The 19,012-nt window shown below is 42.2% G+C and overlaps 1 protein-coding gene across 5 annotated transcripts in view; it reads left to right on the top strand.

Moving 5' to 3' along the window:
• NEDD4L (NEDD4 like E3 ubiquitin protein ligase) overlaps positions 1 to 19,012 on the top strand; it is a 296,429-nt gene that overhangs the window by 55,397 nt on the left and 222,020 nt on the right. For 4 of the 5 annotated variants that reach the window (XM_075932622.1, XM_006116559.4, XM_006116558.4 and 1 more), the window contains exon 2: positions 16,051 to 16,124. Coding sequence is in view for 3 of the 5 variants with exons in the window: in XM_006116559.4 (XP_006116621.1) it covers positions 16,051 to 16,124 (74 nt within the window). In the remaining 2 variants the exon portion in view is untranslated. Of the gene's footprint in view, positions 1 to 5,232; positions 5,293 to 16,050; positions 16,125 to 19,012 lie in introns of those variants that run through there. The other variant, XM_006116563.4, reaches the window with a different exon arrangement.

Genomic DNA, 19,012 nt, shown 5'->3' with positions numbered 1-19,012 from the left:
GGCACCCCATTAGCACTGATAGGCTTCACCGTTGTGAAGAGTAAGGTAGTAGACGGAAGTGTTTCTCCTGTCACTCTCCTGCAGTGGAGACTGCACCAAACTCGACTTAAGATATGTCTACACCAGCTATGTTATTTACTAACAATGTTAAATTGCGGCTATCTAGCTAATAGTATAGTCAATACTATTTGTACTGACTACATATAGTAGTATGTACTGCTACTGCTCTGCAGAGGAACCAGCTTGAGCCGGGACTGAGCAATCCCAGCTCATGCCAGCTCTGGGAGCCACCCATACTGTGGCTCCTACATGTTAAATGTTGTAAGAACTGCTGGGCTTTTACTACATTTCAAAAGCAGAGACGCGGTGTCCGGAACCAGCATGAGGCAGTGGCTGGGGGGGAGGGCGCCTTTGAAAAGTAGGAAGAGCCCCATGGGGATCTTCCTGCATTTCAAAGGCTGAAGTGTCGCAGTGAGAACTGGCAGGAGTGGGGACTACTTCAGACCCCACTCGTGCCATTTGCCCACTATACCTTTGCCTTCCCTGCCCCCCACAGAGACTTCTGGGGGGAAACAGCTTTTAAGTCGACTTCCCCCAGCACCGGCTCCTGCTCCCACCCACTGCTGCCTCTGATAGAGGTGGGGGAGGGAGAAGGGGACGGGACTAGTCAAGCCAGTACTCGACCATGTGATAAGCTTATATCGACTAGTCACTTACATCCCTATTGCGTATCTTAAGTTGACCTCCCCCCACAGTGTAGACCTGGCCTAAGGCATGTTTTCTAAACCTTTCGTCACTCTTGTGGCGCTTCTCTGAACTCTCTCCAATTTATCTGTTCTTGAATTGGGTACATTGCTCCTACAGTGGTTGCAGTAAGAGATAAAATAACCTTTCAACTTCTACTTGAGATCCCTCTCTTTATGTATTTTAGGCTTTCCTTAGCCCTTTAGTCCATAGCATTGCACTAGGAGCTCAGGGTCAGCTAATTATTCACCACATCCTCCACATTATTTTCAGTCACTGCTTCTGAAAACAGTCTCCTATCTCATAAGTGTAGCTCAGTGGTGCACAACCTTTTCCCTGGTGTGACCCCTGGGAAAATTTTGATAGCAAAAAAAACGGAACGTGCCCCCCTTAAATGCCGCCCGGCTCACCTGCCGCACCCCCTGCCACGCGTGTATGCTGAGCTGGGAAAAAAATGGTGGCCAGCCCAGTGCTGTGACCCCACCCCACCCCACCCCGGAAGACAGCTGCGACCCCAAGGAGGCCGCAACCCATGGGTTGCGCACCGCTGGTGTACACTATAGACACTGGTGGGCAAATACTGTCCCATGCGCCACAACTGTTTCCTCGTGGTTAGCCCGTGGTAGGCCTCCACTGCTATATTTACCTGTGCCTGTGCAAGTACAGGCAAATGGCACTGATTCCTGGAGTTACCATTGGCAGGGAAGAGCGATCTGCGACCAGCAGGAGCTGCAATCACCTGTACCTGCAGGTGCAGGTAAATATAGTGCCAGTGGTCTGCTAGGGGCTAACCCTGGCGAACCACCACCATTTTATTGCCCTCCCCTGCTATAGACTTTGTTGATAGATGTATACATGTATGTTTACCTATATTAAATCACTTGTTTGTTCAGAAGCTTCAGGGGGTAGATGAGTTAGTCTGTACTGGATAAAATTAAAAAACAACAAATGGTCTGGTAGCACTTGGTAGACTAACAAAACATGAAGATGGTGTCGTGAGCTTTCGTGGGCACAGCCCACTTCTTCAGATGACCAGTCATCTGAAGAAGTGGGCTGTGCCCACGAAAGCTCACGACACCATCTTCATGTTTTGTTAGTCTACCAAGTGCTACCAGACTATTTGTTGTTGTTCTTTGGCACCCAGTTTACCAAGTGACCCAGATTACTCTGAATCAGTGACCTGGCCTCTTCGTTGTTCGCCATTTCACCCCAGTTTTTGTGTCATCTCTGCAGACTTTATCAGTGATTCTATGTTTTCTTCCAGGTTGTTGGTTAAAAAATATGATAGCGTAGGACCAAAAACCGATCCCTGCAGGACCCCAAACATACATATACACCTGCTCCATGATGATTCCCTGTTAATAATTGTCTTTTGAGGCGTATGGGTTAGCCAACTTTAAACTGTTTGTATTTTTAATCCTTTGGATATTTTTGTGTTCCTGTGTTTTATTAAAAGCAATATAATGCAGATGCGATATACTTAAACTTCAGTAAGGTATTTGACTTTTTGCCATACTACATGTGGAAGAAAACACAACATACATTTTGATTTATCAACTGTTCGTAATTATATTAAAAATATCCAGTTAGTCTAACTAAAATCGTTTTTTCATAAATTCATGTTGATAGGCATTGTTTATATTGCCCTCCTTCCATTTTTTTTCATTAATAGCATCACGTATCAGCCAATTTGTTATCTTGCTTAGGAGTTAATGCTACCTTGACATGAAAAAACATGCATTGTAAGAATAAAAGAACTGCTTGCATGAAGTCTCTTGACATAAATAGCTTTCCAGGGTTGTAGTCGTCCTATATTTCCTTACAGTGGAAGTTTTCCTTGCTCATCTCTAGGTAGAAAATGAAAAAATGGCTTTCTGAAGAAAAAACATTGCTGTGGTTCAACGTTGAGCTTTCTTTAGATTAACTATGAGGTTTCCTGGCCTTTCACCTGGTTACCTTGCTAATGGAAACTTACTGCTTCTGACTTCCTCATACTTATCACTTACTACCTCTTCTGTTTAAAGCTCCAAGTTTCATTACAAGATGGTATCTTGTTAGAATAAACTGCATGTTTGGTAAGTTGTTTTGGTTAACTATTTAGAGGACCTTTCAGTGAGTCTGTGAATTTATGAATCTCTAGTTTTAAGGTTGTGTGCCCGAGCAGCCACCGGCAATGTGCCGGCTGGGGAAACCCAGCTGCCGGCCACGGAAACGCAGCCGCTGGCCTGCAAGTGGGGGCACAGGAGAGGCGGGCAAGGTGTCTGGCGAGGGGGGAGTCAGTGGGGAATGGCGTGGTGAGTGGTGAACCCTCCGCTGCTTTGCAGGGAGGCGGGGGAAGCCCAGCGCAGGTACTGGCAATGGGCTGGCTGGGTTAATCGTGTTATTCTGGGGACAGTTATGTAATTTAAAAAACGTTCCCTTAAAAAAAAAAAAAGTCACGCTATCGCAAAAACGTGTTAAGCAGGCACGTGTTAAATGAGGAATTACTGTATAGAGCTGTTTTAGCCCATTTTGGGAGCAGTGATTTTCTTCTGATCTTGTTTATACAGCATTGCTAGAAGGAGTTGTTGAATGTCAAATACTATAAAAATAAGCTCTCTGATCTGTGCTGACAGAATTAAAATATTCTTAATTTCATTTGTGCCAGATTTAATGTATTCTAGGCCTTTAGAAAAAGCAAAGTTCAACATTTGGGTTTACCAGTTAGCTTGCCTTTGCTTGTGTAGAGGATGAATTCCTATGGTACACGTATGGAAGAATAGAATACAGAGGCTGAGAAACTCTGTGGACCTGAATACTGGGGTTGCCCTTGATTAGCAGCAAACAGGAGAAATCTATCTTGAACCTTTTTCTGTTTGGGAGGGAAGAAGCATGTCAAGGGATTGTATGCATCCTTCCAGCAAAAGGATAAAGACACATAAGATGGACAGAAGAAAATCAGTTCTCCCAAAATGGATGACTGAAAAATAACAAGGTCTTTAATATGACTAAACATTGAGACAAACTTGCAGAACATTCTGACACTGAAATTCATTAATGTTATATTAGGTTATGATTGCATGCTTTTCACTTGTATATGTGCATACATTTTATTTTTATAATTTAAGGTACTTGAAATGTGTCTCAGGTTGATTTTTGCAGAAAAATAAGTAATTTTACTTAGTTCATAGGGAACAAAGCTAGCTCTCTCTGAAAAGGATGTTTTTAGGAATTGAATTACCTTTTCCTGACAGGGATATGACATGATAAAGCATTATGGCTTCTTCTCTCTTCATTTATCTTCCCAACAGTGTATGATCACCACCCCACAAGTCACTGCTTCTTCCCCCGGCCATATTCTCCAACTTAGTAAATTGGCCAGTATTCTGAAAAAGCATTAATTTGACTCGATGAAAACAATCAAAGGCGAAAAATTTTCTGCCTAAAAATTGTAGAAAGAGTCTAAATACAGACACGGAAACTGAGAACAGTAGTATCTTTATTTGATGGTGTATTTTTGCTTTAAAAGACCAAGTTTTAAAAGAAACATAGCTTTATTTATGTTGGGCTACATGAATGATTGATGCCATAGGGTAATGGCTCTGCAGTTTGGGGCATTTGGAGGAAAACAAATGTGTATGTAGTTGATTTCAGAACATGGAATGTGTATTAAACTTCCATACCCATAATTTTTTAAACACTGCTGATATATTTTTGACTATTTTAAAAAAACGAACTGGTGTGTTTTTTTGGTTTCCTTGTTGGCCATTAATAGAACCTACTGGCTTTTTTTGAGAGGCTGAAAAAAAGCTAACTGAGCTCAGATATGGATTGGTACAAGCTTACTCAAGCATGTTGCCTTTAAAATGACGAGATGAATTATTAAAGAAAAAATCAAGTTATGCATTCTGTTAACAGGTTATTCTTTACAAGGAAGCAAAATCTAACCTATATGCCATTTTTTAGAGTTGCAGGCATATGTAACTTCATGTTAATCATTGGTCAAAACAAAACTTAAAGTTCAATGTGCTTATCAATAAAATTCAACTTGAATATCTAACCAGCTTTAAACACTTCATCCCAGAGCTCTGCAAGCTAGATGGATAAGAGTGTGTGTGTGTGTGTGTGTGTGTGTGTGTGTGTGTGTGTGTGTGTTTGCATGTTTGTGTGTGAGCATGCAGAAGTGTGAAAATTAAAGATACAATAGTTACATATGATTCAGTGTTCTAATGATACCAAGTTAAAGCAAAATATTGTATATGATAGCTCAGTTAATGTATTTCAACTTCAGGATGTTAAATTCTGAGACCTATTCCAGAATCTAGTAACAGAAGTTCTCTAATATTGCAGTATGGGAGACGTGAGTTCAGTGCCAGGTTTCATTCCATGCCAGGGCTGGATTCAAAGAGCTTAGGGATAGCACATCCAGTACTGTGGAAGGGAGTGGCTTTTGTTGCTCAACTGCAACTCTTAAATTAAGGAGTGGCACTGGCTGGCATTTTAAGAAGACCTTGCAGGCTCTGCTGCATATTGGATAAAACATTCCACAGAGCAAGGAGGATTACAAAGGTGAGAGAATTCCTGTGTGGTGTGGGATTACCTGGTATTTCTAAAGGAAGAAGGGATAGCTTTGCAGTGAGGGCTTTTATTTGTTACATGAGAAATGTTTGTGGTAACTGTATAAGTAACAACATTAACAGGAGCTGAGTTGAAACCTGCCCGGGGTTAGGAATGCATTCCCTTTAAGAGGAGCTGAATTAAATGTGACATAGGAATGGCAGACTGGGTCTGATTCAAAGTGGATTTCATCCAGTGTCCTGTCTCTGGATGTTCAGAAGAACATTCAAGAATCCCACATTAGATACGGGATAATCTGCCACCTGCATTAGTTCTCATCATGGTCTCTAATAGATGGAGACGTAAACCATGTTTCAGAAGTTTTGTTAGTATGTAGTAACAGCATTGAATAAATTTGTGTGTATATCAGTGCTGATAGAATGACTGACTTTCACCTAACAATATTTGTATATGTTGCTTTTGCTTAGACTCATTGGGTCCCTTCTCTCGTGTCTGTACATGGTTGTTGCCTTTTTTTGCTTAGGCCTATAGATTTAATTTCCAGTAGAGACATTGTGATGTCATGGTAGGCCTGATTAAAATTTTGAAAAAACACTCTTACTTTGTTACTTCCAAGAAACATAGTTTTTAATTTAATGCAGCCCAGAAGGAAAAGCATTCACTGCTGTCTCTATAAACTTGAACACCTACGTCTGTCTACAGCTTGTTTAGGGTTACGTTTCATACAACTTGTAAAATCTCAAGGTTGTTTCAGAATGTCCCCAGGTATGTGACTTGTAAAATCTGAGCTTTGGCTTAATTGTAAGGTACAGGTGTAAAGATAGCTACAATAGAAAAGTTGCTTCTGTTTTCCTCCTTGTTCAGTATCTTGAACAGTATATTAACATCTTGTTCACCAGTCCCCTATGATTACTTGTATGCATGAATATTTGGAAGATGATCAGGGTTCCTTCCTCCTTCATAAAATTCTTGAAGACTGCTATGCCTCCCCCCATTTTTTCATACTTTTTCACAGAGATGTTATTAAGGGTACCAGAACAAACTCTCTCTCTGTGTAAGATAGGAAATATGGCAAGAGGCCACACTGGCTTAACCAGGGACTCTTTAGTGATCTGAAACTCAAGAGAGTTACAAAAAGTGGAAATTGTCACATTAGAAAGGATGAGGATAGATAGATAAATAACACAATACATACACGTAGGGACAAAATTAGAAAAGCCAAGACAGAAAATAAATTTATTCTACCTAGAGATATAGAATAACAAGCAAATACTCTACAAATATGTTAGAAGGAGGAGAAAGACCAGGGACAGGGTAGACCTGATAGTCAATGGCAGGGAGAGAGGAGAAGAATAACAGAAAATGTAGAAAAGGCAGAAGTGCTAAGTAACTTCTTTTGTATCCGTTTTCACCAAAAAGGTTAGCAGCAATTGGATGTCTAATCCAGTGAAAATGAGCTACGGTCAGAAACCAATACGTAAAAAGTACTTACGCTGGGTGTCTTCCAGTTGCTAGGACCTGAAGATATACATCCTAGAATACTTAGCGAAGTGAGTGAGCAGATATCTGAGCCATTAGGGATAATCTTTTTTAAAAGATTCTAGAGGACTGGAGAAGGGCAAATAGAGTGGCAATCTACAAAAAGGGGGAATAAGGTCAACCCATTGAATAACAGACCAGTCAGCTTAACTTCAATATTTGAAAAAAATAATTGAGCAAATAATTAAGCAATCAGTATTTGAACACCTAGAAAAGACGGTAAAGTGATAGGTAATGGCATGGATTTGTCAAGAACAAATCTTGTCAAACCAACCTAATTGCTTTCTTTAACAGGGAAACAAGTCTTATCTCTTGGAGGAAGTGGGAGATACAGTAAATGTTGACTTCAGTAAGGCTTTTGATGCTGTCTCACATGGCCTTCCCATAAAGAAATTAGTGAAATACAGATTGGACAGGGTTATAATGTAGGTTTCTAATTGGTTGGGAAACTGTTCCCAAAGTAGTTGTCTGTGGTTCATATTCCAGCTGGAAGGACATATCAAGTGGGGGTCATGCAGGGATCAGTCTTCTTTCATATTGTCATGAATGATTTTGATAATGGTATATAGAGAATCCATTTACAACCCTTTCAGCTTGGTATTCTCTGCAAACTTTGTAAGTGCTTTGGGGAATTGGTTTATTTTAAATGCTGATCCTAACAAACTGCTGAAATGGTCTGAAGTAAATAGGATGGAATTCAATAAGGACCAATGCAAAGTGCTCTGCTTAGGAAGGAGCAACTGGTTGCACACATACAAAATGGGAAATGACAGGACTACTGCAGGAGGAGATCTGGGAGCCATACTGGACCAAAGCTATTGGGGGTGTGCTCTGGGTGGAGGGTGTGCGGAAGGGAGCTGGAGGTGGGGATGCAGGATGGGGATGGGTGCACCTACCTGGTGCAGAGCCACCCCTAGACTGGCTTTCAGAATCCAGTGCCACTGGCCAGGAATCCAGGTCAATGGGAGCAATGGTAGAGACTGCAAACAAGCACGGGACAAATTCCCTGTGCTGCTGTTCTGCTGCAGAGTCACTTCCTGCTCCTGCCAGGTAGAAGGCCCGGGCCAGATGCAACTGGTGAGTTGTGTGTAGGGATTTGGAGCAATCACATTTTTGAATTGCTCTGCTCCAGCTCTGCTCTGACACCAATACGGACTGCTCCAGCTCTGCTCCGTCCTCCGACTCAAATTAATTTTTAATTTAATTTTAATATACATAATATATTTTTTTAAATAAATTGCAAGTTTTTCCTATGAAATTTTGTGGTAAAACATTTGAAATATTTTCCAAGTTTTTAATTAATATATCAAAAATGCTTTAATATAGATATATCGATGAAATATGGTATGTGCCGTAGCGTTGGTACGTGCTATTGCTGTTCTACAACATTAATTGTTGGGAAGTAATGAGGCTACACGTTACAAGGTTGAAAATAAACACATACTAATCTAACTAATTAATCTGTGCGAGTACGTACTTGACTAACCTTGGCACAAGGGTGGGAGCAGTTTTCAATGTTGTCAGATGTCTGATAGTTATCTGATTCTTCAATAAAACATATCTCCAAAAAACTTTGGTAATTTTGTAACTGTACATTAAATCTTGATTTTGTCTGAAGTGAGAATAATTGTGTGACATATTACGTAAAGTGGTAAAGTAGATGTTATACAATCTGAAACTTTTTTGCACCTTTAGGACTTTCTTGATAAAATATCTTCATTTTGGATTGAAAATGGGGAAGAAACAAACAAACTGGAGCAGTCAAAATTTTCTGTGCTCCAGCTCCGGGCAAAAACCTGCAGCTCTGCTGCTCCGCACTCCAGCTCCGGGGTCCGCTCCAAAGCCCTGGTTGTGTGGATCTAGCCTGCAAGACTCAGGTTTTCTCCCTCCAACAGCAGGGAGCTGGCACTAGTGCTCTAGTAATGTGCTGGGGAGGGGAGAAGGAACGCTGAACCTCAGTTAACCTTTTACATCCCTAAATGAACTTGTCAAAGTAGCAAAGAAAGATATAATGACATATGGCTGGAAGTAGATATTAGACAAAATCAGACTGGAAAGAGGGCTTAAATTTGTAACAGGGATGGTACTTAACCATTTGTGAGCTTACCAAGATTGGTTGTTCCTCAAAATAAGTCCCAGAGCAGATCTTTTAGTGAAAGTTTTGTGGCCTGTGCTATATAAGAGGTCAGACCAAATTGTCACAGTGGTGTCTTCTGGCTTTGGAATCTTAAGAATTCATTGTTACAACATTGAGTCAATGAATGAATGTATGGGTCATAAATGACCAGCTCTTTAGCACTCTTTGCTGACTGATGGTGCTATTTAATGGTAGATTTGGTAGAGCCAGGAAATGAAAATTTGTGTGCTATGTTGGGAAGAGCAGATTATGTAAACGTATTAAACTATCACTTTTGAGTCTTCAGTGATATACAGGCAGTCCCTGGGTTATGTACAAGATAGGGATTGTAGGTTTGTTCTTAAGTTGAATTTGTATGTAAGTCAGAACTGGCTTCCAGATTCAGCCACTGCTGAAACTGACCAGCGGCTGACTACAGGAAGCCCGAGGAAGAGTTGCTCTGCCCTGGGCTGCTTGGAATCAGCCGCTGATCAGTTTCAACAGAAGCTGAATCGGGATGCCTAGGACAGAGCAGCTGGGGCGCTGCCGGGTAGGTCCCCGCAGGGGTGGCGCTGCGGGGACCAACCGGGCAGCACTCCAGCTGCTCTGCCCCAGGTGTCCCCAAGTCAGCCGCTGCTGAAACTGATCAGCGGCTGATTCCAGGCAGCCCAGGGCAGAGAACTCTGCCTCGGGCTTCCTGTAGTCAGCCGCTGATCAGTTTAAGCAGCGGCTGACTTGGGGACACCTGGGGAAAAGCAGCTGGGGTGCTGCCCGGTTGGTCCAGTAGCACCGAGGAGTGGCGCTGCAGGACCAACCCAGCAGCCCCAGCTGCTCTACCCCAGGTGAGAAAAGCCTGGTCTGCTGGGGGGCGCACTAGCTGCGCCCCCCAGCAGACCAGGGAAACCGGGACGGCGGGACCGTGGAGATGTGCCGTGGTCCCGCCTGCATCCTCCCCAGCTTTGCTCCGTGTCTCCCTGGTCTGCTGTGGCGTCTCCAGGAAGACGAGGAGCAAAGCCGCGGAGGGGCTTGGGCAGCGGGGCAGCCTAGGCGCTTCTGGGCTGTCCCGCTGCCGGCTTCCGCCGAGACTTTGCAAAGCCGCGGAGGGGCTCGGGCAGCCCAGGCGCGCTTGGGCTGTCCCGCTGCTGGCTTCCCCCGAGGCTTTGCAAAGCCTCAGGGGAAGCCGGCAGCGGGACAGCCCGGACGCGCCTGGACTGCCCCGCAGCCCCAGCCCCTCCCGCGTCTTTCTGGTCTGCAGCTTTTCTCGCCCTGGAGTACACGGGCAGCAGGACTGCGAGGTCCCACAGTCCGTGTCCTCCGGGGCGAGAAAAGCCCCGTTCATAACTGCGGATCCGACATAAGTCGGATCCGCGTAAGTCGGGGACTGCCTGTATGTAACTGCCTCAAAACACACACTGCTTATAAATGACTTTCCTATTGTTTTATCTTTGTCATATATTACTTAAAACTTCTTATTACTTAAAAGTGCATTCCTTTATGGAATGGTGCCTTTTTTGGAACATGGGTTTTTAGAGGTGCACCTGGAAGCAATGTAATGAAAAAAGTGTGTGTGTTTTTTTTTTTTTTTTTTTTTTTTTTTTTTTAAATGTGCATTCAGGAAGAATGGTGACACAACACTTTGGCTGCATCTAGACTGGCATGATTTTGCACAAAAGCAGCCACGTCAATTTATTGTGCAAGAAAACCCGATGGCTAAAATGGCCATCGGAGCTTTCTTGCGCAAGAGCGTCTACACTGGCACGGATGCTTTCGCACAAAAGCAAATCTTTTGTGCAAAGGCACATGCCAGTATAGACGCTCTCTTGCGCAAATACTTTTAACGGAAAAACTAGACGCAGCCAAGCTTGAGTGGAAAACTCCATGGACATGAATCCTCAGTGTGAAGGAGGTAGAAGGATAAGATTTTACTGAACACTGATCTAGCATGTCATCTGGCGCACACTATAAAATACCACCTCTATTGAGGAGATGAAGGCAGAGGCAGTAAATCAGGTTAATAAACATTTGATAATTTCTTCTATGCTGAATATCATGTGGTACCAAAAAAGAGTCTTCCAGTTCAAATTAACACAAAGTACACCCTTTCTTAGTCAGATGTCTTCCCATTGGCTTCAAATGGAGCTACATCAGCTGAATTCAAAGAGAATTTGATCAGGCCTTTAACTTGGTGGCAGTCGCAGAAGAACTGCACGTGTCCCTGTAAGAGTGGTTATTGCAGTTCCTGCCTAGGAGGATAATAGTATTTCAGATGGTAGCAAACTGATAAGCTCACTAATTTGAATTGCCAGTATTGTATTATTTCTGCTCCTCTGTTCGGTACATAGAACTTTTAACCTCATGTTCATTTGGAAAAAAAAAAAAAAAGGAGCAAATATGCTACAATGTAATACAAAGTTCACCTTGCCCCTTGCAAACAATAGGATTATAAAAAATATTTTACTGTCTGAACTAGGTTGTGATTTGTTTGAAAATGCAGTATAATTAAACATGTTGGACCTTACTAAAGTTTTTAAAAACTGGTTTCATGTTTCTATGTGAAATTCAGCAAGTGCAGCTATATGCAATACCTGTGCTGCTTAGGGAACAAAGCATAAGATTTCAGTCAACTCCGCTAGTCTAGAATGTCACGTGGCACAAACTATAAAATATTCCCTCTACAGGCAGTCCCCGAGTTAAACGGATCCGACTTATGTCAGATCTGCAGTTACGAACGGGGCTTTTCTCGCCCCGGAGGATGGGAGCGGCGGGACGCCCAGATGAGCCGCGGTCCCGCCGCCCGCGTCCTCCGGGGCGAGAAAAGCTGCTCCCCGTCTCCCTGGTCTGCTGGTCAGACCAGGGAGACAGGGAGCAAAGCCTCGGAGGACGCCCGCAGCGGGACAGCCGCGGTGCGCCTGGGCTGTCCTGCTGCGGGCGTCCTCCGCGGCTTTGCTCTGTGTCTCCCTGGTCTGCTTGGGGGGCGGGGGGCGCAGCTAGTACCTCCCACCCCAGCAGACCAGGCTTTTCTGCCCACGACGCCTGGGGTAGAGCAGCTGGGGCGCTGCTGGGTTCGTCCCGCAGCGCCGCTCCTCGGCGCTACTGGACCAACCCGGCAGCACCCCAGCTGCTCTGCCCCAGGCATCCCCAAGTCAGCCACTGCTGAAACTGACCAGTGGCTGACTACAGGAAGCCCCTGGCCCGGGCTTCCTGGAATCAGCCGCTGATCAGTTTCAGCAGCAGCTGACTTGGGGATGCCTGGGGTTCTTAAGTTGAATCTGTATGTAAGTCAGAACTGGCATCCAGATTCAGCCGCTGTTGAAACTGATCAGTTTCAACAGCGGCTGAATCTGGATGCCAGTTCTGACTTACATACAGATTCAACTTAAGAACAAACCTACAGTCCCTATCTTGTACGTAACCCGGGGACTGCCTGTATTTAGGAGATGGAAAAAGTCTGAGACCTTTTTTTCTCATGGGCACACCAGTGTGAGTGCATCATTAGCACTATATGTTGTTTCATGGCTCAGTACTTTGGTTCATGTGTCTGCTTAAAATTATGCCAAGAAAAGCTGAATGCAGCATAAAAAAAAAAAATCTAAGTGAAGCATTTAAAGCTTCAGTTCAGCAGATCTCTTGAATTGGTGTGCTGAACCCTATCTGTGACTTGAACTTTCCCTCTTTTGTGGAGAGTTTCAAAACAACTTTAAATGGAATGATACTTTAATAGTAAGGATGTAAGTGACTTGTCGACTACCTGATAAGCCTATGTTCCATCAGAGAGAGGAAGCTGGTGAGGAAGAGCGGGAGCTGGGTTTAGCCAGTTCCCCCCCCCCCCCCCAACACAGTCTCCACTGGAGGGAGGGGCAGGGGCGTAGTGGTGGCAGGAATCAGCTGTTCCGGCTAGTTCCTGGTCCCAGATGCTGTGCATCTGCCCTGGCAACTCTTACTACTTTTAAAAAGCAGAGCTGCAGCATTGGAGCCTGGCTCTTAATACATTTAAAAGGCAGAGCTGCCACGGGGTTAGCTCCCAGGGCTGGAAGCTAATACCGCTGTGGCTCTGCAGTTCCCCACTTATCAACTAATCAAATAGTTGATGGAAATTCCATCGAATACTTGATTAGCTGATTAAATGCAATTTAACATCCCTACTTTATAGTGGTTTGTTTAAGGAGGGGCAAAATACCACCCCAGCATAAAACACCATCCTCTGATGACTTCAGATATCATGATGGAAACCTTAATTAAGCAGTAATGAGTTTTCATTATAAAGTGGTGTGTGACTCTCCCATGTTTCCAACCACAAGCCCTTTCATTACAATTTATTTCTCAACTATTTCCTGGCATTCTTCACTGCCTGCCCCCTTTGCATGAAAGAGTCTTGCACTTGTCTGGAAGGGCACCACATGTTTTCAATTGAAGTCTCTCCTGAAGAAAACTATAGAGACCTCTATGCTTGAAAACAAAAGAGGGTATGTAAAATAAACCCAGTTCAGTAACTGTTAATGTCACTGTATATTAGTTACTTGCTTGCCCGCTGTTTTGATTACTTTTCCGGTGAGTTTTAGCGGCAAGGATCGTACTTTTTCAAACTGTAAGTTCTTTGGGGCAGTGGTAATACTGGGAGTGCTGTTGGAAATCCACAGTAATAAAATAAGTCAAAACCGAAGCTTGAGAAGGCATATAAATCCTCAAGCTTCTGGTTGTGAGGCATCCTAAGTATTGAGATAAGGGGGTTTATAACGGTGTTTTCTCTGCTAGTTTTTATACAATAACAACCTCTTCCAAGTGCTACATTGTCCTGCATTTTGCTTCAACTACCCAAGACTAACACGGCTACATTTCTATCACAACCTCTTCCAAGTTTCTTCCTTTGGAGCATGCGACATACTCTGCTGTCAGAGGCAAAGTTTTGGATCAGATAAACCACTTGTCTGCTTTTAGAATGGACCTCTGGCTCTCCTAATGATGTTTAAGTCTTAAATGCAGGTAAAGTGAGTCCATCCATTACGTCAGCTATCTAAAACAAATGGAATAGGCATAATATGATCACGATAGTACAAACCTGTGATAAATTGACTACTTTCTGAACAAACTATGAGCAGTGGGAGTCTCAGCTCCAATAACTTCACCTAAAGGGGTTGTATGAAAAGGCACAGTTGACACCTGTGTTGGCAAAACAAGTTTCAATGGGATCTTTCTCAAACCTGTTTTTACTTATAGCACCTACAAGTAGTAAGTCAGGCCCCAAGCAAAGTTTAGCTGGGCATAGGGCAAACTCATAACAATGAGCTGCTGTTCCATCCCACACAGATGCAGCGGTGCAAACATTCTCACCAAGATACACATAACAGTCAAATTCAAATAGTCACAATTTCAAATAAAATATGAATTTTATTTCTCATAAAGAAGGGCTTATGGCCCTCTTGCTGGGCTTCTCCTTGGTAAAGTGTGTCAATTTCCCTATAAACTTAAAAAAACAACAAATGGTCTGGTAGCACTTTATATACTAACAATACAGGTAGATGGGATCATGAGCTTTTGTGGGCACAGCCCACTTCTTCAGATGACCGGAGTTGTATCTGAAGTGGACTGTGCCCACAAAAACTCATGATACCATCCACAATACATGTTTTATTAGACTATCAAGTGCTACCAGACCATTTGTTATTTTCTAAGTTTATCCTGTACAGACTAACTTGGCTACCTCACGAAGCTTCTGAACATGCATTTCCCTATACTCACTCACTCACTCACTCTAGGAGCCTTAATCGTGCACCAGGATGGCTTACAAACACAAAGAACTGTCCTCCCCAAGTGTTTGCCCTCGATAAGCTTGCAGCCTAAGATGAGATGTGGCTACAGGCAAATGGGGGTACAAGGAAACGGAGATAATATTGGTCAGTATGACAGACTGGCCTTAGCACACAAGCAGCCTGTTACTACAGTTTCTGTAGGCATCACTGCAGATGAGGGTATCTTTAAGGAAAGGTTTGAAAGGATTCTTTTCATTGTTGGTGAGAACCTTTTTATTTAAAAAAGGCTGGCCAAAATACAGTGCACCAACAAAGCCGTGTTGATCTGTACTGTTAAGTGAAGACAGTGAAGTGTATCAGACTGCTGTAAGGTGAATGAGCTGGTAACGTGCATTTTCAGAAACTGCACACAAATTTTAACAGAACACAATATTTTTTAAGGCAGAGTGTTAAGGTTTTAAGTTCTCAACCTTTTCAGACTATGTACTCCTTTCAAGAGTTAAATTTGTCTTGTGTACACTCAAGTATCACTTCACTTAATACTACTTCTGTACAAAATCAGACGTGAAAATACATGTCGCAACAGTGTTACTGAAAAATTGCTTCCTTTCTCATCCTGTCTGCATGAAATTTTAGTCTGCACTGACTTTGCTAGTGTTTTTATATAGCCTGTTGTAAAACTAGGTAAATATCTAAATAAGCTGATGTACCCCTAGAAAGACCTCTGTTTACCCCCAGAAGTACATGTATCTCCTGGTTGAGAGTCACTGGTTTTATTACTTTGCTGTTGGGAAATCTGGGGGGAGGGAATAGAAATACTTTACATTTTTTGTACCATATTTATATCTTTCTTGCTGTTTGTGTTTTGCTTCCTCATGCTAGATATGTGATTTATTTGGATTGAAAACTTAATACCAAAATATATGTTGTCATTTTCAAAATCATACGACCTTGTATTGAAGAGGTGAACTTGAAATCCAAGAAGCATGAAACTCTTGTAGAAATTCTCTGAATCATTTGATATCTCAGATGGCCCTGATATGCAAATAATCTCTTTGCCTCCTCCTTTTCACTACCCTGGCAGTTACTTATTCTTGCCAGCTTTTGCTATGGCTGGACTTAGTGCCCTTCATGTATCGGTTTGGCATTATTTTCCCGGAGCCAAACTGTAGAGCTCCCTTCATAAGGCTTTCAGAATTTAACCCAGGATAGAAAAATAGTCCGGACTTCTGCCATCTAGACACTGACAGTTCTTTCATGTTTGGGAAATGATGATCGAACATCTTCAAAGAACATTTATATTTGCATAAGTAAAACACTTTTTTCCTTTCTTTCCTATTTTATTAGGACGAGTCTCGACTCCTCAGAGTTAAGGTTGTTTCTGGCATTGATCTAGCGAAAAAGGACATCTTTGGAGCCAGGTATGTTTGTTACTTTCAAGACTTGTTTAAAATTATAGTATGGGTATCATAGCAATTGTATAGCCATTAATAGACACAAAGAAAGATTCTGTAATGTGATTGCAACCAGTGTAAATCGTGGGATTTCTGTTAATAGTCTAGTAAGCAGTTCAGTCTTGCACCCTCTGGGATATGCTCTCCTGCACCTCTGAATAGTGTTTCCTTGTTTTTCTGCCTCTGCTATAGGTATCACATGAAGAGACAATTCAAGCTTTAGTAGTGGTTTTAAATATTGTATTTAAAATGACTTCTCCCCTCAGTCCCTTGGCTTTGCTCCTCTTAAAATGAGAGGGAATGAAGGATACAGTAACTCGCTTCAGTTTCTGATAAAACACCACTCCTCCTTTTGGTTCTAGAGCAGCTGTGCTGGTGTTAGATACAGAAGCCTGATAGCATTGTTATGCTGTGATGTATTTGTGTGTGTGTGTGGGGTGGGGGGGGGGGGCACTAGGAACAGGGCAGTCAATCTTATCCAGGTGTCATGTGTACAGATCCTGTGCACTGTATAAAAAGAAAATGGTGTGACGGGTTTCCCCAACTCAGTCCATGTGGGAGAGAGCTAGGAAATGCTAACTTGAAAAGAACATGAAACAGATCATGCTGATGTTTTTGCCACATAGGAAGCCTTCGAGCTGCACACCAAGGGCCTGTTTAATAAAATGCATATTTGGTGTAATGTAAAGTGTATAAGGTAGGGGAGACAGCACTTAGGCAGCAAGCTCATAGATTCCTTTGTTTTTGTGTCTCAGGAATCATCGGGTATAAAAGCTTACGGTTCAGTTAGGGTGAAAATTACAGAAACTTCTCAACTGATGGAGAGAGAGAGAGCCTGTCAGAAAGCTTAAGCCAATTTTCACACAAGTGGAGGTGACTTGTTAATCAATAGGAAGTGAACAGGCCATTGTCTTCCCTGATGTAACCCAAACAGGGTGACAGCTGGCGGAAATAAGCTGTGATTAGGTGTTTCAGATGAAAAAAGTATGGCAAGGCCACTTTGCTTAGTTACAAAAGTCCTTTTCTTTTTAAAATTATATATTAACATTTTTTGCTCCCACCCTAAGCTTCTGGTGCATACATGAAACTAGTGGTTCTCAATCTTTTGCGGGCCCCTAAGACCTTTCAAATTGAAGTGTGGCTCCCTTTGGAAATCTTAGACATAGTCCATTGACCTCCATGGATCTGCGGACCCGGGATAGAAAACCGTGGTTCTGTAGTGCTAACCAGCTTTCACCAGCCCCCCAGAAGTAGATTATTGATCTCCAAGGGCCCATACACTACAGATTAATCACTGCACTGCCCACGTCAAAACTTGCAGTCCCAAAGTGTGTCCACTAAATATAAAAACTATCTCCCTCAGAAGTGATATTCCACGAACCACCATGTGAATTAGGACAGGCATGTTTAGGAATTTTCGGAGTGTGCCCAACCTCTGGCAGACCCCTGACAGAGGGGATGAATTCTAAAACCAGCATACTTTCACAGAAATAATTCAGCTAGCAATCCCCTTTTTAAGCCCCTTTAAACTGAGTTGGTTCTAGCTTGAATATCTCTGCTGACTTCAACCATGTTGAATGAGGAGCAAGGTAGTTTCATGATGAATGAGCCCTAAATCATTTAGAGCTTTTTTGGTTAAGACTCATAGCTTGAATTCCACCAGAAAAGTTACCGATAGCCAGTTTAGTGCTGAATTTTTTTTTTTAAGTGGACTGCAACTAACTGTAGCGTCTTAATATATTAATAAGCTTCCTTATGGATTATTTTGTATTTCTTTAATTATGCCAAACAACTTAAACGCAGTAGTTGAAGGTTTAATCACCTTTCGATTTATTTTTTGGGTCGATCTGGCAACAAACATTCCTATGGTAGATGTGTGCAGAATGTGGTAAGACAAAGCCCTTTCTTTCTCCCCTAAAACTGCTGTTTGGAAAAGCTTTTGACTGCTGACTATCAGCAACAAAAAAGCAGCTCATGTTTAGAAGCTATCAGATACATAGTGCTTGCTGAGTAGATTACTAATAGTACTGTTAATAGTGTTGGCTAGCTTTGCTTGCACATCGTCCATTAGCATTTATATTATGGGAGGCCTTTCACCTACTCTTACAGCTGAAGGTGAGATGCTGCAGTAACAAAGGGAAACCAATTCAGGAGAATGGTGTAGTGGAAAATAGAGAAAACAATTTCAGGGTTTGTTTGTTTGTCTTTTTTAAATAAGATTAGAACTATCTTTTGTTAACTTCCCTTTTTGTACTGGTATACACGATTGACTTTTCAAAAGTGAAGAAACAAAATCTGGCCAGGTTTCTACTAAATTTTGTCCAAACTTCTAGTTTATTTAAAAAGTAAAACTAGTATTTGGGTAGGCCAAATTATCTTGTCTTATAAAGAATGTTAATGTTGGGATATAGAGGCAAATTTTAAAAAAATGAGGAAAATGAAAAATTGTTTAGCATGTGTGTAATTCTTCTTGGGATAGATACATGGGAAGTTTTACAGTTGAATCCCTGACACTGTAGTATCTTCTCCATCAGCCAAAACTCTCATATTATAAATATTTAAGATGCCTTAATCAAAAGAAGCTCTGAAGTTAACTGAAAAATGAATAAACCTCAAAAATCAGTTACACCTTTGAGTTGAAATGCTTGAGCTGGGTGAATTGGCAATGAGTTCTATTGATATGGCACTTAAATATTTAAAGTAAGTTTCTCTCAAATCCAGTAGGGTTTTCATAAAGCTAAATAGTTAAAAACATATGCTGGAGTATGTTTTTAACTTTGTTTGAAATGGATATTTACTAAAAATGACTTCAATGGCATCATACATTATCAGTTTTTCTGAAATGCTTACACTGC

Source organism: Pelodiscus sinensis, chromosome 6 (assembly GCF_049634645.1).
Source record: "Pelodiscus sinensis isolate JC-2024 chromosome 6, ASM4963464v1, whole genome shotgun sequence".
NCBI classification, from domain to species: domain Eukaryota; kingdom Metazoa; phylum Chordata; order Testudines; family Trionychidae; genus Pelodiscus; species Pelodiscus sinensis.
This window is presented reverse-complemented; position numbering and strand designations above follow the sequence as displayed.